The sequence below is a fragment of the Macaca fascicularis genome, chromosome 9 (genome assembly GCF_037993035.2).
Source record: "Macaca fascicularis isolate 582-1 chromosome 9, T2T-MFA8v1.1".
Lineage (NCBI taxonomy): Eukaryota > Metazoa > Chordata > Mammalia > Primates > Cercopithecidae > Macaca > Macaca fascicularis.
Genome location: NC_088383.1, coordinates 105110851 through 105135797, shown reverse-complemented (window position 1 = coordinate 105135797; position 24947 = coordinate 105110851). Strand labels below are relative to the sequence as shown.

Here is a 24947-nt window from a genome sequence, read left to right as displayed (position 1 = left end):
AGTAATAGGGTATGAGCCAATGGGAAAGTGAAAATAAGATAAATTCATGTTACTCCTATTTTTCAAATCTGTGGTCCTAGGGGGAGGCAAACATGTAAACACTTATGACAAGTGTCTTATTAATACTGAAACATCTAAACATTGGAGTTGATCTAAGATGATTTTTAATCTATTTTTAATTTGGAATCATGTCATTGTAATCATTGAAGAAGGATTTCTAATACCTGTAGGTGATGGTAGTAGAATAATCTACCTGGCTTCGAAAGACCAATCACTGATTCACTAAAGTCAAGTTTTTGTGTTTTGTTCATGAAATAAGGGGGTTGATATTAAAACACTGCAGCAATGTCAAAGTGGTCAATAAGACCACATGATATCCTAATAAAGGATATAAAATATGATGGTTCTTCGTCACTTACTTATTTCAGCAATAACAACATTAAAGCATTGAATTGCAATGTTGGAAATATACATTGTACATACCTTCTCCTAAAACCCTATAAAGATGAGAGAGTTGGGCAGACACTACAAATAGAATTTGTTGAGACTGGATCAAGTCTTTTTTTCCTATCATTCTTTGCGAATACAAATATCTGCATTCCAGAAATATCACTGAAGTGGCATCGTTGTCTGGGGTACATATCTGGGATTCATTGTCTCACACTGAGATTAATGACATAGACATGTGTGGGTGGGTTAAGCAGCGTAAAGTTTAATAGACAGGAGAGAGGAGAGCATCTCTCTCTCTCGCAAGACAGTGGAATTCTAAAAGGAAAACCGGGCCTGTGGTGGACCACAGCAGATTTTATAGGCAGGCTTCAGGAGGAGATACTTGATTTACATAGGGCCCATAGATTGGTTTGATCAGGAGTGACATTTACATGGTGCAGAAGAGGCTGGTCGCCCCACCCTAATCTTATACAAATGGGTTTTCTACTTGGCCAGTGCCATCTTGTCTGCTCCTTAGTGTACAGGTGGCTGGCAAAGAGAAGGGAAGACAGAGCCACCGTTTTGATCATGCCTAGGCACAGGTAGCATTTTCCTATTGGCACAACTGCCAGCATTCACCCATGCAAGCTTCCAACTTGCTCGTCTCTATCAGCAGCCTGATTTTACAGGCTGCTCTTTGTTAGAAAAGAAAATGATTTGGGGCTGCTTTTTATTAAAAGGAAAACCTTACCAAGGACATCTTACCCTCACTATCTGCCTAAGTAATTTTTTCTTAACTCCTATATCATCATGACTCTAAACAGCTCAGATTCTAAACACTGCAGATAAAAACATTTTCTGTAATCAAACCCTGCAGAACAAAACAAGTACAAAATTGAGAATACAGAAGAAAGAATACATTTTGAAGTGGTTAAGTAGGACTAGGTTAGGGCCTGGAGCTTCCAACTTCCCTATATCCATTCAGGCATCATTGCCGAGTTTCAATACCAATATTCTGTGTTCAGATATAGGATGTTTAAGGATTTTGTTGACTACAGGGTTTAAGAGGGTGGCATGCCTCCTGGGGGCTCAACCTCTCCTTTTATAGGAACTAACCCCTAGAAGAGAAGTTGGGTTCTGATAAAGCATGTCACTCTGGCTACTAATGAATCCAAAAAGGTGGACCCACGGACTCAAAAAGGTCCTGCAGGGATACTGCAGCCACTCAACATCCCGTTATTCAAAGCTGCTAAGTCAGCCCATCCCAGCTTTGGCTATTGGGTTAGTCAATTTCAATTTAATTCAGTGAGGCATTTGGCCAGATACTGGAAACACAAATACAGAGAAAGAGAAGGCCCTGTCCTTCAGGAGTTGACACTGTGGGGCCAGAGATGAAGCAGAGATGAGGACCAGGTTTCCTGTGCCACAGAGAAGCAAGTGCCCACTTCTGAATGGCAGAATCCAGGAGAACTTCCGATGATTCAGCAATTAACTCCCCAACAGGTCATACATCTAGAAAAGACCCAAGCACAGATTTCCTCCCAGGTCTGTATGATTCCAAAGCCTCACCTCCCTCAGCCAGATAGTCTCTAAACACAACTGCAGATTGAGATATGTGAGTAGAACTCTCTGGTGCCTCTTGGTCAGCTTCAGAGGTGAAGAAAGAGATAAGAAATAGCAATTAAATGAAGAGAGGATAGATAAGACAGAAAGAGGAGGGGGAGGATGGAACGTACTAGAATGTGGTGGATAAAAGTATGGGTGCTAAATTATTGAACTGCTTGAGTTCAAATGCTGGATCTACCACTTTTTTTTTGAGACAAGGTCTCACTCTGTTGCCAAGCGCGATCACAACTCACTGCAGCCTCAGCTTCCTGGGCTCAAGCAACCTTCCCACCTCAGCCTCCAGAGTAGCATGTTTGGCTAATTTTTCTATACTTTTTGTAAAGACAAGGTTTCACCATGTTTCCCGGGCTGGTTTTGAACTCCTGGACTCTATCTATCCACCTGCCTCAGCCTCCCAAAGATCTGGGATTACAGGCACGAGCCACTGTGCCTGTCTGGGTCTACCACTTTAAACTTGACAACTTGAGCAAAGTACTTAATTTTTCTGTGCCTCAGGTTCTTCATCTGGAAATGGAGCCAATGGTGGTACCTCTCTTATTATAGAAGGATTACATGAGAAAAAAACATGTAAAGTACTTAGAAGAACACCCAGCAATAACTTTTTGATTTTGTTTCTCCCAGTACCCTTCTTGGCTGCCCACCAGGGCAGGTGGTAAAAACCACTTTTGAAATCTGGTTACCTCATTTGTGTCTTGTCAATATAAAATCCCTCTCTGCCTCCATTTATGGTCATTTAATTATCGACAAAACTGCTAAGACGATTCAATGGAGAAATATTTTTTTAAAACAAATGGTGCTAGGTAAATGGTGCTAGATGTATCCACAGGCAAAAGAATGAAATTGGATTCTAACCTCACACCATACACAAAAATTAACTGAAAATGTAGCATAGACCTAACTGTAAGAGCTAAAACTCTAAAACTCTTAGAGGAAAACACAGGTATGAGTCTTTATGGCTTTGGGTTGTGCAATAGTTTCTTAGATTTGATACCAAAAGTACAAGCAATAAAAGAAAAAATAAATAAAACAGACTTCAAAGTTTAAACATTTTGTGCCACCTATGAAACCAATAAGAAAGTAAAAAAGCCGGCAGGGCGCGGTGGCTCATGCCTGTAATCCCAGCACTTTGGGAGGCTGAGGCAGGCGGATCATGAGGTCAGGAGATTGAGACCATCCTGGCTAACACGGTGAAACCCCGTCTCTACTAAAAATACAAAAAATTAGCCGGGTATGATGGCGGGCGCCTGTAGTCCCAGCTACTTGGGAGGCTGAAGCAGCAGAATGGTGTGAACCTGGGAGGCGGAGCTTGCAGTGAGCAGAGATCATGCCACTGCACTCCAGCCTGGGAGACAGAGCGAGACTCAGTCTCAAAAAAAAAAAAAAAAAAAAAAAAAAAAGAAGGAAAGAAAGTAAAAAAGCAACCTACAGAATAGAAGAAAAGTTTTGCAAATTGTATATCTGATGAAGAACTTGTAACTAGAATATATAGAGAACTCTTGTAACTCAATAAAAAGATAAACAACCCAATTAAAAATGGGCAAAGATTTGAATAGACATGTCTCCAAAGAATATACAAAAAATGACAATAAGTATATAAAAAATTACTCAACATCATTAGTCATCAGGGAAATGCAAATCAAAACTATAACGAGATACCATTTTGCACTCACAAGGATGGCTGTCATAAAAAGGATGATAACAAGTGTTGGTAAGGATATGGAAAAACTGGAGCCCTCATACATTGCTGGCAGGAATGAAAAATGGTGCAGCGTCTTTGGAAAACAGTTTGGCAGTTTCTCTGACTGTTTAACATAGAGCTACCATGTGACTCTACAATTTCACCTCTAGGATATTCCCAAGAGAAACGCATGTCTACACAAAAACTTGTACATGGATAGGCATGACACCATTATTCATTACAGTCAAAAAGTGGAAAAAAGCTCAAATGTCCATCAGCTGATGAATGGATAAACAAATGTGGGATACTCATAAAATAGAATATTATTTGGCCATAAAAAAGGCTGGAGTTGTCATACATACTATATCACAGGAAAACCTTGAAAACATTATACTAAATGAAAGAAGTCTCAAAAGACTACAGATTGTGTGATTCCATGTATATTCAATGTCCAGAATGGGCAAAATCTATAGAGAAAGAAAGCAGATTTGTGGTTGAGTAGGTCAAGGGAGTGGTGGATGGGGAGTGACTAATGGATGCAAGGTTTCTTTTTGGGGTGATAAAAATGTCCTAAAATTAGATTGTGGTGATGGTTGCATACATCTGTGAATATACTAAAAGTCACCAAATTGTACAATTTACATAGTAGAATTTTATGGTATGTGAATTGCATCTCAGTAATGCTTTTTTAAAAAATCACTCTCTCCCATACAGTCAACTATGAATGTACAGCATTCTTCTTATTCAGTTTTATATTTCTTTTAGGCTGATTATGTGGTCCCCGTAGAAGATAATGATGAAAACTATATTCATCCCACAGAAAGCAGTTCACCTCCACCTGAAAGAGGTAAGAGTTTGTCACCTTAAGCACCTGAAAATTTTTAGCAGTTGATGGGGATGTACAAGAGTATTTGGTAGTAAGTTCTAAGAGGCTCAGAAATGACAGTGTTCAGGCCTTTCTCCCCTGGGCCACAGTGTGTGCTGCTTTGGCTGGTTGGGCAGACACCATCAGTGACAACCCATTTCTGTGTCATAGCCCTTCCCCGCCTTCTCTTTCCTCTTCCATGATTTAATCCTCCCATCTCAAATTATGAAAGCACCTGGGTAGTTCTCTTCAGCTGCCCTCGCTTTAAATGGATTTCTCATAAAACCTAATACAATGTCGCAAGCCACCATGTTGGCCTTGTAAACACTGCACCAAGAACAGTTTCTGCAGAAGAGCGAAAAAATGAAAGAGTAAAATATGCCCTGAGTCCTGGCTCTTTAAATTTAGTAGTATGGTAGGCCTACGAGAAACATTTCATCTGTTAACCCTTCACAGGACAACAAATGCTATGACAAATGAATTATCTTAAAAAGCCAGTGCTACATAAGATTAGGCATGGAAACAGGCTATGTTTACTCTGAATATAGTTACTATGGAGAATATGATCCAGTACAAGTGATACCTCTTCAGGTAACATTGCTCATCTGCTACTGTCAACTACATGGTAGCCATATTCAGGTTTTAGTCCGCCATCACGTAGCATCCCTCTCCCATACTCCGTACCTATCACCAACAGCTTCAAGACCTACCTGAATTCCCAAGCCATCCATTACTACAAAACAACAAATACACATTCCCTCCTTCCAACCCCTCTTAAAAAAACAGAAAAGAAAAGAAAAAAGAAAAGAAAAGAAAAGAAAAAACCCCTGAAATCCCAGAGCAATGGTGTGTATTGCGTCTGGTAGGGGAGGTGGAGCTATTAATTGGGCCCCTCCAGGAAGGGGTTCAATACACTCTTGATGAAAAACAAAAACAATAAAACTCCTTTCTCTCTTAGACTTCCCATTTGGCAAATGAAATTCCAAGCCATTATTCACTTTAACAAGATCTCTATCATCAAATAATCAAATAATAATATATCAAATTATGAATCTGTCATTGATATTTCCATTCTAAAGATGTTTCTTCTGAGAAGACTTCTTTTATTGGTTTGTGTGTCTAATAAGTGTATCTCCCATTCTTTGCAAATTCTCTGGTCTGGTCATCATTTTTCCCTGAGTGTGACTTTCCCTCAATGGCATGTATCTGTAATGGTTTTATATATATGTATATGTATATTTCTGTGTTTAAGCTCCCATGGTGAATAGATCAACCAAGCCAAATTCCTCAACGCCCGCCTCTCCTCCAGGAACAGCTTCAGGTAAAGTGTATATGTGTTTTGGTTTGGTTTTATGTCTATTTCAAATAAGAAAAACAACTCAGATGAACTATGAAGAAGTAATCACTTGTATTTGCAAATGTCTTAATAATGGGAACAGAGGGCCAGTCCTCACCCTCATGCACTGTCTAGTGGCACGTGTGTGGAAGCGGCCATTTCTCCAGGCATTTTGGCATCTGCTAGACAAGTTCTGGTTTTCACCCTACCTTCCTGGGCACCTTGCTGGCTTCTCCGTGTCCCCTCCCTTGACTGAGGGGGTCCCAGAGTTTAGCCCTCAGCCCTCAACCCTCAGTTCTTTCAGAACATCATGATGGTTACAAGCTTGGTTTTGAGCCAGACAGCCCTCGGTTGGAACCCCAGTGTGCCCCGTTACCAGCTATGCCACCTTGAGCTTGTACTCCGCCTCTCCAAGTATCAGATTTTCTTGTCTGTAAATGGTGCTCATAGCCCCTACTCTGTGACAGGAGAATTCTGCTGCATGTGAAACTCTTAATGAGTGCCTGGCACACACTGAGTGCTGAGGAGAGAGAATGATTTTTCACTTCTGTAGGGTTCATCGAGTAATCTGGCTTCATGTCTCAAGTCTACACTGGTAACTCCCTGGCATCCAACCCGACCTGACTTCCCTTGGGAACACCTTGATGCTCCCACGCAGGACTCTAAACTCACTCCTCCCTTCCCTGTGGGCACCCCTGTTTCTCAATGTGTACAGCCTCCAGGCCACATACTCCAAATCCTGCTTTTATTTCTCTTGAATTTGCTGTTCCATTTTAGCTGTGACCACCCTAGTCCGGGCTTTCTTTACTCAGCCACCTTGTACCTTCTCATCTGCAGCAGTCCACCGGCCACACCCCTGCCTCTCGACTCTCTCCTCAGTGACAAGGACTGAGCTGCTGAACTCCTCCAGATGTTACCAGTTTCATCTCACCACAAAGCTAGTTTTTGCCACGTCACCTCTACCACCAAACCATAAATGTTCCTGGTTGCTCCTATAGGTTTTGGCAACCCCCAAGGCTGAGCCCAAGACACTGAGGGGTACCCATGACCCCCATGAACAGCACAGAGAGGTATAGGAGCCTGCTCTCCAGCATTCTCACGGGCATTTCCTCTCTCTGTCTCCCATTGTCCCTCTCCCCTAGGCATACATATGCGCACGCGCGTGCGCACACACACGTATTCGTACACACACACTTTCTTCTCTCACAGAGCTGAACACAAGTCATTGAGAGGCTGAGCTCTGCTTCCAGAGACAGGCTCCTTAATAGAAAATGAAAGAAGAGTCGAGTATTTTAAAAACCTTTTCCTGGACTCATTTCTTATGAAATTATTCACTTTCTTCACAAGTTCTGGTTTTTCTTATCCTTTCCTCAGAACCCACAAGCACTTTATATATGGGGAGTGGAGCTCAGAGCCATCTTAGCCAGCTCATCTTACCCTCTTGGGAGGCAAAGGTCAACATGCCAATCTAAAATATCGTGACCAGGTTGCTTAGGCCCCAGCCGAAATGGAGACTCCTAACTCCCGATAACTCAGGATGAGGGCTGTTGTTACTGGAACAGAAAACCCTTTAACAAATAAATAAATGAAGACTTCAACCCTCCTTTAGAGAAATAGATTACTAATATCTGGTGTTTGCCTCTTACAAAGCTCTACTTGCCTTACAAGGACCTCCTCTTCCTAAAACACACCCAGTACTCCAATCAGCCTGTATTTCATGGGTCTTGCTTCTTGGTCTTTGTGTTCTCACTTTTAGGACACCTAATCCTACCCATCCTTCAAGGCCCAGCTTGAGGCCTCCACCTCTAGGAAGCCTCCTCTGGTTCCTGTAGCCCTCAGAGAGCTCTCCTTTGCAGGAAGCCTCTTCCCCCTTACACTTAGCCCGTACTTATTCCCTAATTACTTTGTGTCTCAGTCTAATCGCTTCCTAAGTACACTGCAAGCTCCTTGAAGACCTTGCCTTCAATGTCGTTGCTCAGGAGGCCTTACCTGGCCCCATGCTGGGGCAGATCCCTGTAGTGCCCTGCACATGCCCTGAGATTTCTGTCTCTTTGCTCACAGCTGTTTCCAGGGCCTACCCCAGGATCTGGCTCAGGGGAGATGCCGAGACTGAAGAGGGGTCAGTTGGTTGAGAGGGTGAATGAGTCTTCAAACACTGGTTGTATTAAATATTTAAAGAATCACCAAGGGGGCATTAACCAGCTGGATTTATTACTCATAAGTTTGCTATTAACCTGGTATAGCTGTATTTTAATACTAGAGACATCAGATGAAGAAAGGAAATCTAAACAAGAAAATAATGTCCTGGTTATGTGATTGTCACATACAGGTGGGAGCACCTACAGGAGGGGGGAAGAAGTGAAATAGTTGAGGTCCTGGCTGTGACATTTGCTAGGTGCCGGACTTTGAACAGGTGAAGTCATCTCTGTTTCTTAGTTTCTTCCTCTGATAAAATGGCACCTATACCTAGGGGTATCATGAGTAGACATCATGAGAATTAAGTGACTCACTATAGATGACTTGCACTCATAAAATGCTAGTGTTTTGTTATTATTATTGTTATTATTCAGAATCCCTTGTTCAACCTGCCTTGATCCATGACCATTCTGGCAGATATTCTCAGGGAACGATATTGTTTCATGGGTCACTGGCCCATGAAACAGAGGAGACATGCTCCATCCTTCCTTAGAACTCTGTCTTCCTGAGGCAAGACCATAGGCTTTCCACCAGTGCTCATGCTGTCCTCTTATCACCAGAAGTTATTTATAGGGAGGGAAAGGGAAAGGAAGGTTTTGGCAGACTATTCTGAGATATGCAAGAAAGGGAAGCATAGTAGAAAAGCCAGGCGGGAGGTCTGACAAAGATAATATAGTGGTCAAATGAGCCCTCAGCATTTCAGAAGTGAGAAATTCAGACTCAGACCTTCTTTCTACTTCCTTATTTTTCAGACAAGATTTTGTTCCGCTTCCCCGAGATCTTCCATCAAATTCTATGAGTAGTCAAGGGTACTTTAACAGTGTCAGTCTTAAGTATTCAATTTGATACACCAGCCACTTAAACACAGTGAGACTCCTACTACACATTCAGGTGACATTTCAGTTTATTGTTTTCATGTTGTCACATGAAATGTAAACATTCCAAATGCAATCTCTTTTCCAAAATGTTTCAAAAAAATCAGACCCAGTTCAGGTGCCGTGGAAGACAGCTGTCATGGAGGGGGCACTGCTTCCCGGGGTGCTGGGGAAGGCCACTGGGTACAATCCACACCACCCACTCTGCTGTTGTTCCCACCCATGAGGGTTTAGGAAAAGAGTCAGTGGGCTCTGAGTGGAAGCCTGGGGGCCTCTCTCCAGTGACACACATGGGAAGGAACTTCCTGGTCTCTATTTCAATACTTTTTGAGGCCTTTTCTTTTTCTTGTTTGTGTTTGGATGAGATGATACGGGGGTGCACATATCTTCCCTGTTATAAATTCTGAGAGGGCAGAGTCCTATGTCTGCTTCTTCACCTCTTCCTCTGCCCCTAACACGGTACCTTCAAGGGCTTTACATGTACCAAGTCCTCGATAATCCTTGGTAATGGATTATTACTTCAATGTGTGCTTATCTGTGCTCTATCTCACAAACTAAGAAAGTACAGACTGAGGGCGGCAGGTCCAGCCTGTACTTGCAGAGTATGCCCTGTAAGTCCATTAGGAATTGAAGGTTGGGCACCCTGGCTCACGCCTGTAATCTCAGCACTTTGGGACACCAAGGCAGGTAGATGGTTTGAGTCCAGGAGTTCAAGGCCAGCTTGGGCAACATGGCAAAATCTCATCTTGATAAAAAATTAGCCAGGTGTGGTCATGCACGCCTGTAGTCCCAGCTACTCAGGAGGCTTAGTGGGGAGGATCACTTGAGTCCAGGAGTTTGAAGCCTCCAGTAATCTGTGATCACCCCACTGCACTCCAGCCTGGGTGACAGAACAAGACCCAGAAAAAAAAAAGTGGGGGGAATTGTGGACTTATATGTGTAGTAAGTTCTTAACAAAACATTTATTCAGTTAAATTAATGAAGAGCCTCATGAAGAGCCCCCTTGGTCTCACTGAGCAATGGTGTCCAAGCAGGTGAGCATCATGTCTGAGGCAGCCAGGGGATGCTGAGGGGACTGGCTCAGTTCTGGCCTCTCCCCTCCTGGCCTGCCCTCTGTCCCACAGTGAAGATCCATCCTGCCTCTCTCTCACTTCCTCCCCCACAATGATTGTCTGGCATCTATCTTCAGGTACAGGAAGGGAGGTTGGGTGCAGGGGACAAGACCCTTCAGGTCCCTTCTATGACTCGAGAAGATGAGATTTGGGCAGCAGCCTGCACTTGTCTCAATTTGTCCATTAAGGAAAACCTGTGGGCAAAGGCCCTGAGAACTCAGAGATGAATGAGTAAATATCCTCCAAATGTGAAGTTAGAGGCGTTTACTGTATTTAAGTGTGGTTATAAGGGAGCAGTGTCTGAGGTCTGTGTCAGGAGTGGTGGGTTGGAGCCTCTGTCTCTGGGTGCCTCTGCCGTGCACATTTGTGCAGTGTGCACAGATGCAGGTGTGAGCTGTTGGCTCCCTTCCTCAAGGACCTCTGTGGGGGTCCTCACTGAGTTCTCAGAATCAGTGGGCTCAGGACTTGCCCCATGGGGCAGGGGGTAGGGGGTGGTGCGGGTAAGGGGAAGGTCTTTTAGAAATGTTAAGGTGGAGTCCCTAATCCCCATCCCAGTTCTGAGTTTATACACTGACACTTTTAAAATGTGTCATCACCTTTGCCCACAGGTTTTCCTTAATAGCTTCAATATAACTACCTATATGTGCTTACCTGAAAGCAACACAATGTGTGTGAATATTTCTGAGCCTGCCAGAAAGGCCAGCCTCACTGTGACCATCAGCCCCTGGTTCAGGACTTGGGGACTGAGTAGTGTATATGTTTGTGCAGGTCGAAACAGTGGGGCCTGGGAAACCAAGTCACCTTCACCAGCTGCGCCATCCCCGTTGCCACGGGCCGGGTAAGTACCTGTTGCAGGAAGCAGCTTTTGAGATCTGGGGAATGAGGATGGTGATACCCCACTGCCCTGTTGACTTCATTAGAAGTTCTCCCCATGGCAGGCTGCAACTTGGACCAAGAGTAAGGAGCCCTGCTAACATCGAACGAGCCAGGTGTGGTGGCTCAGGCCTTTCATCCCAGCACTTTGGGAGGCCGAGGCGGGCAGCTCACTTGAGGCCAGGAGTTCAAGACTGGCCTGGCCAACGTGGCAAAACCCCGTCTCTACTAAAAATACAAAAATCAGCCAGGCATGGTGGCACACACCTGTAATCCCAGCTACTTGGGAGGCTGAGGTGGGAGGATCACTTGAACCTCTGCGGGTTGCAGTGAGCTGAGCTTGTAGCACCACACTCCAGCCTGGGCAACAGAGCAAGACTCCATCTCAAATAAATAAATAAATAAATATAGGAGTATTTCCTCCTGTGAAGTTTTAGTTAAGTCTTGAGTTCACTAACTTACAGTGTTCCACAAGACACCCCGACTTTCAGAAGCTCCAGCACCTGAATCATTTTCAGAGTCTCTAGCAGATTTTGTCTTTACTTTCTACTCCTCAGTTTTACGGTCTACCAATAAGTGTGCAGATATATACCATGTGCTGGTCAGACCAGGGCGCTCCATCAAAGCCACACCACTGAGGTTCCTCTCGAAAGTGACAGTCATTCTTTCTTATTGAATTTAGAAGGGCTTTGTAAACAGTCAGGTGAGGATTGTCATGTGTTAATATTACAAACATCACCCCATAAAATTATGTTGGCTCAACAGGTTATTTGGAAAGCAAATTTAAATATGTCCAAATCTGGCCTGCATGGCTCTAATCTTATTTCTGCCTCTGTGTAAACCAAAGAAAGCCTCCATGTTGAAAGTTTGTTAACCAAAACTCTGCACACGTCTCTCTTAGTTCAGCTGTATCACTTTGTGCGAGTTACTTAGTCTCTCTGAGCCTCAGTTTCCTCACCTTAAAATGTCACTGTAAGGTTTAAATAACAAGTGAGGAGCCTAACCCAGTGCCAGGCATCTTACAGGTGCTCAGGAATTCTTGTGTTCTTCCCCCACACTTCAACTCTCAGCCAAAAACAAAGCAAGAGAAAGACATGGTGAGGGTTTTTAAATTAAGAAATTTAACACAGAGAAAAGGAGCATACAACCTTATCAATATTAGACTCCAGTCTCTATTGGAATCTTGAGTTCATTGACTTACAGTGTTCCACAAGACACCCCGACTTTCAGAAGCTCCAGAACCTGAATCATTTTGCAAACTAGAATGTTAGTGGAGGCAAGTACCTTCAGGACCACACATCAGTGGTTTTCAAACTTGTTTTGGTCTTGGATCTCTCTGAAAGAAAGCCTGCACAGAAGACCAGTGGAGAACAGCCCCTAGAGACAGGGAGGAAGCTGGAGCGGGCAAGCGCGGCTGCAACCTCACCTGCTGGACCACTCTCTTACCTCTACCCTCTGTCCTGGACAGTAACCCCTACAGGGAGCTGTTGGGGAAGAGGGGGCTCCACAGAAACACTGAAAATACTGATCCCGGTCCTCAGTTGACAGGTGAGGAATCTAACCTCACACCCAAGACAAAGAGGCCCAAGGTCACCCGCCGAGTAATTAGTGCAACTGGTGCAAGAGTCCAGTTCTGCCGATTCCCTGGCAACTGGTGCCCTACTTTATCCCCAGTTGACCCCTTCCCCATCTGTCAGCAGACTCTGTCTGAGCCTAGGAGGATCATAACTAAATCCCACTTCCATCCTTCTCCACCTTGCAAGGATAGTCTTCTACACACTCGTATCGCTTTCATAATTCTAGCTTACATTTGAGACTAAATTAATGATAAATAGCTCCATTTTGTCTTCGTTATGTTTTAACAAAGCTCATCTCTTTTTATTCCCCAGGAAAAAACCAATGACACCACTGAAGACAGTAAGTTAATTTTGCATTTAAAAGTGCTTCATATTTCCTGCAGTGTTTATTCTTATCCATTTATTTAAAGTTGAAAATGCTTCCAGCTATGGTGCACACAGCAATCTTAGCAACTGAAGTTGCTGCCCAAGCAGTCCAAGAGAAGCTTCAGATCCTCAGGTAGCCAGGGAGGATGCCCCTCCCTGGGGCATAGAAGGAGCTCATCCTCACTTGATCCCGGCAGCTTCACTGAGTGTGTGCAGCAGATCAGAGGGGCAGCCAGGTTCCCTGCCCTCCCCACAGGAAGCCCCTGTGTCCACTCCCCACCACAGTTAATGGTAGACCTTTGTGCTAGGCACACGTAGGCCTCACTAAACTCAGATTCTGGCCAGAACATGGTGAACCTGGGCCACGACACTATGTGAGGGGAGCCCACCTGGACCTAGTCCCTACTGTGAAGCCTGACCTTTACAATCATTTAGCAAACACACGGAAGGTGGGGTCATGAGACCAAAGCAGATGTCAGATGCCTGCTGTACATGGGCTACTATGTGGCAGCTGCTGGGGGGTCATGATTTCCATCAACCCTGTTGACAAAGCAGGGAGGTTTCTGCACCGCAGTGACATTGCTCCTTCCAGCTGTTTGTTGCTTAACGCAAAGGTTGGGCTAGGGACTGTGGGTTTGTAATTGTTGTTGGGATTGAAAGAATAGCAATGCATCAAAGAAAAGTGCTCCCAAAATATTTATTTTAATAATATTGCTCTGACATTTATTTCCACATTCTGCTATACTGAATATCCTTGCCTTTTTGTCTTTTACATAGACTCCAGTTGCCTCTCAACAGAATACTTCAAGTGTTTGTGAAGGTAAAATCTATTATTTTGAAGGATGAGCACATCTTCTAAAAGTTATTTTAATTAAGGATTTGTATATACACATTTATTACATTATTTTGGGGGCAATTGTAACATGAAACTCAATTTTCTAAACAAAATAGTTTTCGTAATGAGCAATGAACAGCAAAACTAGCTCAGAACCTTAGCATCTTTAGAGTAGGCTAAAGAATGCATGCAAAAACCTGCCTGTTGGCAGACAGATATGACTTGCCAGGAAATAGTGCTAGGACCTTACATAGATTTGAAAACTAATGTAGAGCTATTCACATGTTTTAGAACTAATAGCTTACTTAAAGTAATGAAAATTTTAAAAATCTGTTTATTTGAACAAATTCTTTTGCTAAGTTTTCAAGATAATGTTTTCAAAGTTCAAATGTCTGTCTTCTTAGTATATCTTCAATTGCTTTTCTTCCTTTTTTTTTTTGAGTTAGGGTCTCGCTTTGTAGCCCAGACTGGAGTGCAGTGGTGCATAATTATAGCTCACTGCAGTCTCAAATTCCTGGGCTCAAGCTGTCTTTCTGCCTCAGCCTCCTGAGTAATTTAGAATTTCTTCCTTTATCATCACTCAAAAATCTTATATATATTTTTAGAAACTGCCCATGTTTAAAAAAATTGTGTTCAGAAATTATCGTGAAAAAATAGAAGAATCATCTATAATATCAACACTTAAAACATTATATAGAAGTTCCTGCCCTGTACCCATTTAATCATACTTAAAGATCCCCTGGGTTAAAAATGTAGTGAGTATTCTCCCCTTCCCTGAGTTAATGTGTGCACATCTACATAAAGCGCTCTCATTTCTCTGATGATGGACAGTGGATCTTTTCTGAGCGTGCACTACAACTCACCTCTCTGCTTTAATGATGCCATTAGGTTTTTTCATCCTGTCTCCCACATCTTGCTTCCCTAGGCTATTTCTGAGGCATCACCCCTTTCCTGCCATATTGCTTTCTTCTGCCTTCCCTTTGAGGCTTTTGTCTTTTCTGTCCTTCCATTCCTTGCAGCCTCTCAGACCTGCTGAGTCCGGGTTGTGGAGTGATAGTGACCTCAGGGGCTCTGAGAATCTGTAGGAAGTAAGTACGACCCTGTGCAGACTTCTTGGCTACAAGAACCTCCAAAACCCAGGAGAGAAGCGGGGCCCATGGCATATCCCCTGCTGCTTAGGTGTCCTCATTCTCAAAGGGCTCCCAGTACAGGCGCCTGCCAGGCATGCCCCCTCCTTTGTTATTTATTTCAAGAGCATAGGCAATTGCCATCCAAATGCAAAGCGAGGGACTGGCCTCTACTAGTCTAGGAAGGATTCAGGATGGCGGAGGCAAAGCAGGTGTGGTCAAAGCTTATAGGCTGGCAAGACCTAAGGTGTTCATTGTTTCTCCTTCTGAAATTACCAAGTTTTAACGTCATGAGCAAAACCTCTAACATAGAGGTTTAAAGTAAGTTGCCACAAATTCAAAATACAATCTTCAGAGGTTCAAGGTTTCCAAGCTTTAGTGCACCACTGAATGGTAAGAAACCCTGACATCTTTTTTACCATTTATTTGAATCTTTGAGTTCTTACTACTTTTATTTCTTTGAGGTTTCTGTAGTTCTCAGACTTTTCTTCCATGCAGAGACTCACACATGAACATACCAAGATTTTAACACAACCTACTTCCCAAGGGCAAATTTGAGGGAGAGTAAAGTATTAAAATAATTTATGATCACATTTCTGAATGGTTCAGCAGTAGAGTTCACCATGGGCTTCAGCATAAATTTCTTACACTTCAGGTTTATGCCCATTTCCCACCCTTTCCTCTTCTGCTCAGGAAAACACAGTGAAATGCAAGTGAGATTTACATTATTATAGGGATAACCTTGAATTTGATCCAATTAATTTTGCAAAAAGAGATCATTTGTGAACTCAGTAGTGTGCCTCTTATCAGTAACACACTGCTTATACCATGTCTTATGACTAATCAAGACCCACCAGGGTGTTATCTCCACCTGTGTGGAGGCCACATGGAAAGTAGAGGGTGAGTTGTTTAGAGGGTGGCTAACATGTTCTCATCTTCTGGCTTCCACCTATACTCACACACTTAAAGTTTCAGGGCCTGTGGGTTCAGTCTGTATGTACATTGCCAGTGGATGAACGCAGAGGTGGTAGGATGTACCTGTAACACTGCTGGGAGTGAGTCCTGGTCCTAGAAGCACAAGTACATCAGCAAACTGGCAAGTGCACAGATCCATGGCATCCCAGTAAAAGACATGTTCCTGAGAAGACTTCTGATCAAATTTGGTTCTTCTCAGCTGATGTTGCTGGGTTTTGGGATGATGATAGACATTTCACTCTAATCCTAATATGATAATTTTCCTGATTCAGAAAAACCTATACCTGCTGAACGCCACCGAGGGTCAAGTCACAGACAAGAAGCTGTGCAGTCACCAGTGTTTCCTCCCGCCCAGAAGTAAGAATGCTTTCCTTTAAAAATCGGTTTCCTCTTGTTGCTACAGGAATTAACATGTGCATTGTTTCACTGCACAGTGACACTGACTTGTCATGCTAGGTAAAAATCCAACATTTCATTGTTTTGCAATTACATGTTAAAAGGTGTTAAGCAACTTTAAAATAACTGTATAGAGTTGCAGAGACCTACTAATTGGGTTAATTATTGAACTTGACTAAAATACAATACTTTAGTCATTATTTCCTCCTTTTTCAAAACTAAGAGTCTTACTTATCTTTAAGGTTCTGGTGCCTCTTCTATCTTTAGATATATTTTATTGGCCATTTGGATTGATTTATTTGTGATGTGCCTGTTCACAGCATCATCAGTGTAAACAAAAAGTCAAACTTGCTCATATTGTGCTTTGTCCTTTAATTATCTGAAATTCTTCCTTGCAGACAACTCCACCAAAAACCCATACCTCTGCCAAGTAAGTACAACGAAGCCATGTAGTGTATCAGGGAGTGGTCGAGGCTGGATCTTAGAGTCCGATAGGCCTGGTTCCAACACAGCACTGTCACTTCCAGCTGTGTTATCCTGGCATCTTCTCCCACTTGTTTCCTTTCCTGTAAAATGGGGCCAAGAATGTTTATTTCACAGAGTTGTTTTGAAAAGTAAATATATTTGAGGCAATTTTTACTTTTTTTAGTAGCGATTTAATATTTTACTGGTCATGCATCCTTTTTTAACTTTTTTTTTTTTTTTTTTTTTTTTTTTTTACAAAAACAATACAGCTGTTTTCAAAATAAGAAGATCAAGTAAAATAACATATGGGAAGCACCAGCTATAGTGTTTGGTTCTAAACAAATAATACCCATTTAAATTAAGTCTAAAATACATTTTAAAGATCACAAAATGTATCTACAAAAGGTACCCTAAAAAGAGGATATGGCAAATATCTGGATAATTTTTCTAAGGCAAACATCACCCTAAAAATGTATGAATTGGATAAGTCAGGCTCACAGAATGTAACTGCCCAAACCTTAATTTGCCTTCAACTCAATGTGGGAAAAAAGGAAGAAAAAAGCTCTGCTTTACGTAGATAATTTGGCATATATTCCAAAATAATCAAGCTTAAATCCATTTAAATAAACAGTAACTGTCCACATGCAAAAAACTGATATGCATTTTTTACTAAACATAAATTGGCTTTTTAGATTTTTAATAATATTCATCTTAAATAAATGAAACCTTTACCAGTTTTTTTTTTAATTCTGACAACACAAAGTGAAAATGATTTGACTACAGAAATTTATTTTCATTATTTAAAAATCTTTATTATATCTTTTACTGTTTTTCAACCCAAGTCATTCATTCAGTTTTTAGTGGCCATATGCCATGTGCCAGGCACTGTTCTATGCACAGGAGATACAAGGATGAACGAAACAAATAAAGACCCTGTTCTCATGAAGCTTATATTCAATTGAAGGAGACAGATAGTAAAAATAAACACACAAATAATATGATATCAGGTAAATGTTAAAAGCGCTATAAAGAAAAATATAGCCCAGCAGCAGGAGTGGGTGGCAGAGAGTAATGGAGGCAGGGGGAGCTGCTGCTGCTGCAGACAGGGTGGTCTGAGAAGGCCTCTTCCGTACAACGGGCATAAGAGCTCCTTCCACAAAGAGCTGGTGAAAGGACGAGGTGCGCACATGCTGAAAACAGAATAGGCCTGGCACATTCGGGTGTGAGAAAATACTAGCCATGGGTACTCTTTCAACTGCCAGAACTGCAGAAACCACCAACCGCCCTGCACTGTGCACCTAGGGAAAGTCTGTTCGCTCACTCACCTTTGCTGCTGTCAGCTGGGAGTACTGTTCCCCTCCTATTAGAATACACCCTTCCTTTTGGCCCATCTTTGTTGGGCCTGCCAAGCCCTCACTGCCCCCTCCTCTTACAATGTTGGCTGCCTTCTCTGAACATCCAGGGCACTATTATCTGAAGCACTTAGTTCATCCAGAACTCTTTCTCCTGCAGACTTCCCCATCTTAATAAAGGACAACTCTGGTTGCTCTTGTCAAAAACCTTGAGAGTCACCCTTGACTTCTCATTTGCCTTCTTCACACGCCTTCCAGCTATTTCTTCAAAATAGATCCAGAATCCAACCACTCTCACTACTTCCACCATGTGATCTGTCCAAGCCACTGTCATCTCCTGCAAGAACACCGAACTGGCCTCCCCCACTCTGCTCTTGCCACCCTCTGTTTCCAGCCCAGCAGCCGGAATGACCCTGTTAAAATACAGGCGGATCATGTTACTCCCCTGTTCAAAACCCTCCGAAAGCTTCCTTTATCATGTTCATTACAGCTCTAGACTCACGTTAAGGGTCCACCAAGTCCTATAAATCTGGTCCCTTCATTGCCTCCTGTCTGACTGTATCTCTTATTCTTCTCCCTTTTTCTTACTGTACTGCAGGCACAGTGGCACTCTTGCTATTCCTCAGATACGCCAGGCCTTGCGTTCACAGCTCCCTCTACCTGGGACATTCTTTTCTGGGATGTCCACTGCCTCCTCCCTCTCCACCTGCAGATCTCACCCAACTATTCCCTCAGTGAGATCTTCCTTTCCTGATTTTTCTTCATAGCATTTATGACCCTCTAATATTATATATATATATATATATATACACACATATATATTTATTTATTTATGTCTTTATTGCCCATCTCAATCCATTAAAATTTAAGATCCAGGAGAGCAGGGCATTTTGCTGTTTTGTTAACTGCTGTATATTCCCAATGCCTTTGATTCATGGCAGAGAAACAAGAGTGAATGAATGAACGAATGAATGCAGATAAGTTTTCTGTATTTCACATGTTTCCACATTTAGACTGTAAACTCTCTGCGGGAGCTGATGCCTGAAGACAGCAATTCTCAAACATTTTGGTCTCGGAACCACTTTAACACTCTCAATATAATTGTAGACCCACAGAACTTTGGTTTACATGTTTCTGTTGATACCTAGTATTTTAAGAATTAAAACTGAGACATTTAAAACATTTATTAATCCATTTAAAAATAATATTAAACTCATTACATGTTAACATAAATAATATATTTTTATGAAAAATAACTATATTTTATAAACAAAAACAATTTAGAGAAAAGAGTGGCATTAGTTTATGTTTTGTAAATCTCTTTAATGTATATTACTGCAACGTAACAGAGACTGCAGATTCTCATCTCTGTTTCTACATTTAATCTGTTGCAATGTTTTTCTGGTGGAACTACATGAAGAAAATTGGGCTTCATAGTGATAGGTAATCGGAAAAGAAAAGACCTCTTGAACCCCCTGAAAGGATTGTCGGGATTTCCAGGGGTCCTTGGGCCACACATTTGAAACCATTGCCTTAAGAATTTTTTTTTTGGTACATGTGTCCCCAGCAGCACCTAGCACAGTGTTAGGGTGTAGGCATAGAAAGAGTTAAATAAACATGAAGATTAATTGAAGGACTTTTCTGATCCCTTTCAGGATTTACAGAAGGGGGAAACCCAACTGTGGATGGGCCCGTACCCAGTTTTTCATCTAACTCCACTATTTCAGAACAGGTATGAAATGAACTCTTGATCTCAGTAAATTGTTACCAGGAAACTGCAGGAAAGAGCATGTCTTCTGAGAAGAGGGCATTTGGAGTGAACCTTGAGAGCAGAGACTATATTTTACATCATTATGTGAACTGTCATTTGGTAACAGGGACAGAATACCCAGTTGTTTTTTTTCAATGACTAAGACATTGCTCCAGTTAATGTTTCCTCAAAACTAGCAAGGAAATGTGTTGTTTTCATTGTCCTTCCTCTCACATAGATTTTATTTAAACTTTGTAATTTCCTCCAAATAGATCTGTTTGGCTGATGATATTAAATCACATATAAGACAGCACAGTTTAAAAAGGGACAGAGAAAGGACTCTGTGTGCCCTTGGGCAAGTCTTTCTACATTTCCATAAAAATATATGTAAAAATGTAAAATATGGATGATAGCATGTGTCCTTCTTGCCTTCAAAGAAGGCATATATCCTTTCTTGCAAGAATCAAATATGATGATATTTATACTTTGGAAATTACAAAGCACTCCACAAAGTAAGAGCAATAAGAACACAATGGAAAGGGGGATTATTACTTATTTAGGAGAAAGAAAGAAGTAATTCAGGAACCTAGCTAAGGCCAAATGAAAAAACAAAAAATACAAAAAACAAGTTAATGGTATAATCCTTGTGTTTGATCAAAGGAAAAATAAAACTCATCTTAAAATTACTGGTCTAAATATAGAGGCCTGTCTTCATAATGCAAATGGGTCTTTGTTTCTAGTACACAGAAATTAGAGTTAAGTAGGCACCAGCCCATGCTGATCTGTGCCCTCCATTTCACAGGAAGCTGGCGTTCTCTGTAAGCCATGGTATGCTGGTGACTGTGACCGAAAGTCTGCTGAAGAGGCATTGCACAGATCAAACAAGGTCTGATCATTTTTACTATTTATTATTTTTATTTTATTTATTTATTTGTTTTGAGACACAGTTTCACTGAAGTGCAGTGGCTCGATCTTGGCTCACTGTAACCTCTGCCTCCCGGGTTCAAGCGATTCTCATGCCTCAGCCTCCTAAGTAGCTGGGATTACATGTGAGTGCCCCCACGCCCGGCTAATTTTTATATTTTTAGTAGAGATGGGGTTTCACCATGTTGGCCAGGCTGCTTTCGAACTCCTGACCTCAGGTGATCCGCCCGGTGGCCTAGGCCTCCCAAAGTGCTGGGATTACAGGCGTGAGCCACCGTGCCCGGCCAAGGTCTGATCATTTTTAAATCATACGTTTTGCCCTCAGCCTGTAATAGACACAGTTGTTATCCTTATGATATGCTAATTAAATAATTGCGACAAGTATAGATACAAGGATCTTTTTCCTTTACTCACTCAAGAGAAACTGCTATCCCCTCCTCTCTTTCAAGTTCCTCCATCTCATTTCTACTTGTCCTTTCATCTCTGCAAGGACCCACAGCCTCCACTGCCCTCCAAACAGTGGGAGAGAAGAAAGCTCCAGAGGAGGTCTGTGGAAGGCTTGGTGCTGCATGAGCTCCACTGAGGAGTGAACAGTGACAGGCTATTTTGGATCAATGTGCAGGATTTAAAATTTGAGTCAAGATGGCAAACAAACAACAAACAAAAAATACCTGGAAGTAAATGTTTGGAGAGCCCAACTTCAGTCATGTAGGAACACCAGGGACAGCTTGGACAATTCAAGATTAAAGTGCCACTTTTTCTTTCTCTCTTCTCCTCCCATTTGTTTTTGTTTTCTTGCACCCTACTTTGTCAGAATATATAGCATTTACATACTGTTCTTCCTCACCCTTGTTTTAGTCCTAGCTCTACAAGTAAATATATCAGTGTGTTCCATCAGTCCTTTGGTTGACTTCCACCATCGTCTCTTTCCTTTGATAAAGTGTACCTGTAGTAGATTCTAAGGAAAATCCATGTTTACATTATTCCCTGAGTTCTTGCACATTCAAAACTGTTTTCTCAGCCAGGCATGGTGGCTCATGCCCGTAATCCTAGCACTTTGGGAGGCCGAGGTGGGTGGATCACTTGAGGTCAGGAGTTCGAGACCAGCCTGGCCAAGATGGCAAAACGTCATCTCTACTGAAAATATAAAAATTAGTCAGGCATGATGGCGGGTGCCTGTACTCCCAGCTCCTCGGGAGGCGGAAGCAGGAGAATCCACTGAGCCTAGGAGGCGGAGGTTGCAATGAGCCGAGATCGTGCCACTGCTCTCCAGCCTCAGCAACAAGAGTGAGACTGCTGTGGGGGAATAAAAAGAGAAAGAGAGTTAAAAAACTCTTTTCTCATATCCTAGTAGTTGGAAGAAATCTTGGTTGGCTATAGAATCCTTAATTTGAGTTTGAAAAGTGTTGCTCCACTAGATTGTGTTGTTCTGTATGAAGCTCTTGAGAAGTCTGATACCAGTGTGACTTTCTTGCCTGTCTACGTAATTTGATACTTTAGTCTGGTGGCTCTGCAGACTTTTTAAAGTCTAATCATTTTACCAGAATATATCTCTGATTGATAATTCCAAATCAATTTTCTCAAGTAGACAGAAGCCCTTTCAATATGTAGATTTAAGTTTTCTCTTATATCCAATAAGTTTTCTTAGATCATAGTCTTAAAGGATAGTTCTGTTCCCTTGTTTTGTTTTTCTTCTGCAAGCACTCAATTTACATGCGTTTTGGATCTTTTTTGTCACTTTTTCATTCCCATCACTGTCTTTGATTCTACGGTACTTATTTTAATAAATCCCATTTTCTCTTCTGGTTGTTTCCACACCTTCCTTCAAGTGTCATTTCTTAAATCTTCATTTGAAGCTCTCGTCCCTTGGACATCTTATAATTTTTTCTTTGTTGAGATAGGTTTGTCTTTTTCTTCAATTTCTTTCCTGAGTTTGATCAACTCTTGTTGCATTTCATTCTGCTTTTTTGTCCATCTTTGTTCATAATTTTTTATTTTATGATTCTAAATATTTTAATAAAATGTTTAACAAAATTTGAATTACTGTGTTACAGTTTTGGAATTTTTTTTTTTTTTGACGGAGTCTCGCTTTGTTGCCCAGGCTGGAGTGCAGTAACGTGATCTCGGCTCATTGCAAACTCTGCCTCCCGGGTTCATGCCATTCTTCTGCCTCAGCCTCCCGAGTAACTGGGACTACAGGCACCTGCCACCATGCCCGGCTAGGGATTTTTTTCTTATATAAATTCTTTGAGGAGAGAATTTTCATCAGCTGAAAGTTTTGATTCCCAACTTCTGTTTTCTTCTTACAGTACTTATGAATGGAATTTGATATATTTTTTTCATAGACAACTGGTGGCTATGGTTCCCAGTTCAAGACAGTCCTCTAGATTTTATCTTAATGTGTCCCTTCACATATTTCTAAATTTTATAAACATAAAACCTTATTTAGCACATTAAAAAGCTAGCATTTAGCTGGGCAAGGTGGTGCACACCAGTAGTCCCAGGTACTCAGGAGGCTGAGGTGGGAGGATCGCTTGAACTCAGGAGTTCCAGGCTGCAGTAAGCTGTGATTGCACCACTGCACACCAGCCTGGGCAACAAAGTGAGACTGTTTCTAAAAATAATTATTATTATCTTTTTTTAAAAAAAGGCAAGCATTGATCTCACTCAGGATTTTCTATGAGTATATATTTTCTTGGACTATTTTCTTAGAAAATAAGAGGACAAGCACTAATCAATAGTAAAAATAATGTAGCTAAATAGTTTACCTTTGGAATGTAATATAGGTATTCTTCACAAAATGATTTTTTGAACCTGTAGAAATATAAGTAATACTAACCATAATTATGCTTTTATAAAAAAATTAAACAGGATGGATCATTTCTTATTCGGAAAAGCTCTGGCCATGATTCCAAACAACCATATACACTAGTTGTATTCTTTAACAAGCGAGTATATAATATTCCTGTGCGGTTTATTGAAGCAACGAAACAATATGCCTTGGGCAGAAAGAAAAATGGTGAAGAGGTCAGTGATTTCTTTTTAAATTCAATTCTATAACTATGCATTGAGTATAATGACATCAAATACTGTATTAGATGCTAGAGATCAGGAGAAAGCATACAAAAGTACTTGTTCTTATGCTTGCACAAATGTCATAGAGAACAAGATAAAATACTATTTTTAGGCAGTATATCCAATAGGAACACAGAAAAGGAAGAAGTCGTGTGATATACATCCTAGTTCTTTCATTCAGTTATTTAATGAGGTCAGTCTGACCTGAGAGTTTAGTCCAGGGGCAAATATAAATCAAGGTTGAGATGTCAAGTTGAATTAAGGTTGTAAGAGTTAAGGTTAAGGTCCAGACCTCCAAAGTCAAGACCTAAAATCTCAACTAAAGTACCAAGGTAGGTTATCAGGGAAGGATCCAGAAGAGATGCAGAAACTTGAGTTAAAACATTAGACTATAGCCCTTGTACCAGAATGAGCTTATGGGCCTGCAGCAAGAAAAAAAAATCACATGGGTCTTAAATATTAACCAGACATTAACTTTAATGCCTCTTTAATCTGGACCAAACTCAATGCTTACCATATCTCAGTTTAGCCAGCCTGCTCCTATAAATGAACCCTGAAATATGAGCTGGAGTAACCCATGAATGGTCTAGAAATGGAGTGATACTTATTCTGGTTTTGAATTCTGGGTTGAATTTGAATGGGTAGAATGTAAGTTGGAGGGAAGGAGAAGGAGAAAAATGGGAAGAACAATCTATGCAGAGAAAATAGCATAAACAAAATTCAAGGTAAGAAATATTTACTTTCAAGATTCCTTCAGAAAAAAGGTACACCATTCCAAACCCAGCACCCGTTAGAAAATATTTGAATTGTTGGAAAGTGTCTTGACTGCTGAAGTGTCTGTCTTCTCCACTACATGAAGCCAAGGACAATGTCTTTTCATCTCTGTATTTCCAGAATCAGAGCACAGTATCTGGCTTCAGCGTACACTTGATAAATAATTACTAAGTGACTGAATTGATTTGATTGAGTGATTACAGGCAGGAGAATAGCATTTGCAAAACAAACTGAAAAAGTCATGTGTATCCTTTATTTTGCTTTTTAGACAATTGTGGTTAAAAAACCACATATAAAATTTACCATCTTAATCATTTTAAGTGTACAGCTCAGTAGTGTTA

General features: G+C 41.4%; 2 protein-coding genes across 11 annotated transcripts in view; one reads left to right on the top strand and one right to left on the bottom strand.

Moving 5' to 3' along the window:
• BLNK (B cell linker) overlaps positions 1-24947 on the top strand; it is a 110855-nt gene that overhangs the window by 79724 nt on the left and 6184 nt on the right. For all 6 annotated transcript variants that reach the window (XM_015456486.4, XM_074002310.1, XM_005566072.5 and 3 more), the window contains 10 exons: positions 4499-4580; positions 5851-5919; positions 10886-10955; positions 12880-12907; positions 13711-13753; positions 16143-16227; positions 16665-16696; positions 19739-19815; positions 20636-20719; positions 23629-23784. In XM_015456486.4, the coding sequence (XP_015311972.1) occupies positions 4499-4580; positions 5851-5919; positions 10886-10955; positions 12880-12907; positions 13711-13753; positions 16143-16227; positions 16665-16696; positions 19739-19815; positions 20636-20719; positions 23629-23784 (726 nt within the window). The remainder of the gene's footprint in view (positions 1-4498; positions 4581-5850; positions 5920-10885; positions 10956-12879; positions 12908-13710; positions 13754-16142; positions 16228-16664; positions 16697-19738; positions 19816-20635; positions 20720-23628; positions 23785-24947) is intronic.
• The window catches only part of ZNF518A (zinc finger protein 518A), a 77869-nt gene continuing 67677 nt past the window's right edge, over positions 14756-24947 (bottom strand). For 4 of the 5 annotated variants that reach the window (XR_012418013.1, XR_012418011.1, XR_012418014.1 and 1 more), the window contains exon 7: positions 14756-16832. The gene's annotated coding sequence lies outside the window, so the exon portion shown is untranslated. The remainder of the gene's footprint in view (positions 16833-24947) is intronic. The other variant, XR_012418015.1, reaches the window with a different exon arrangement.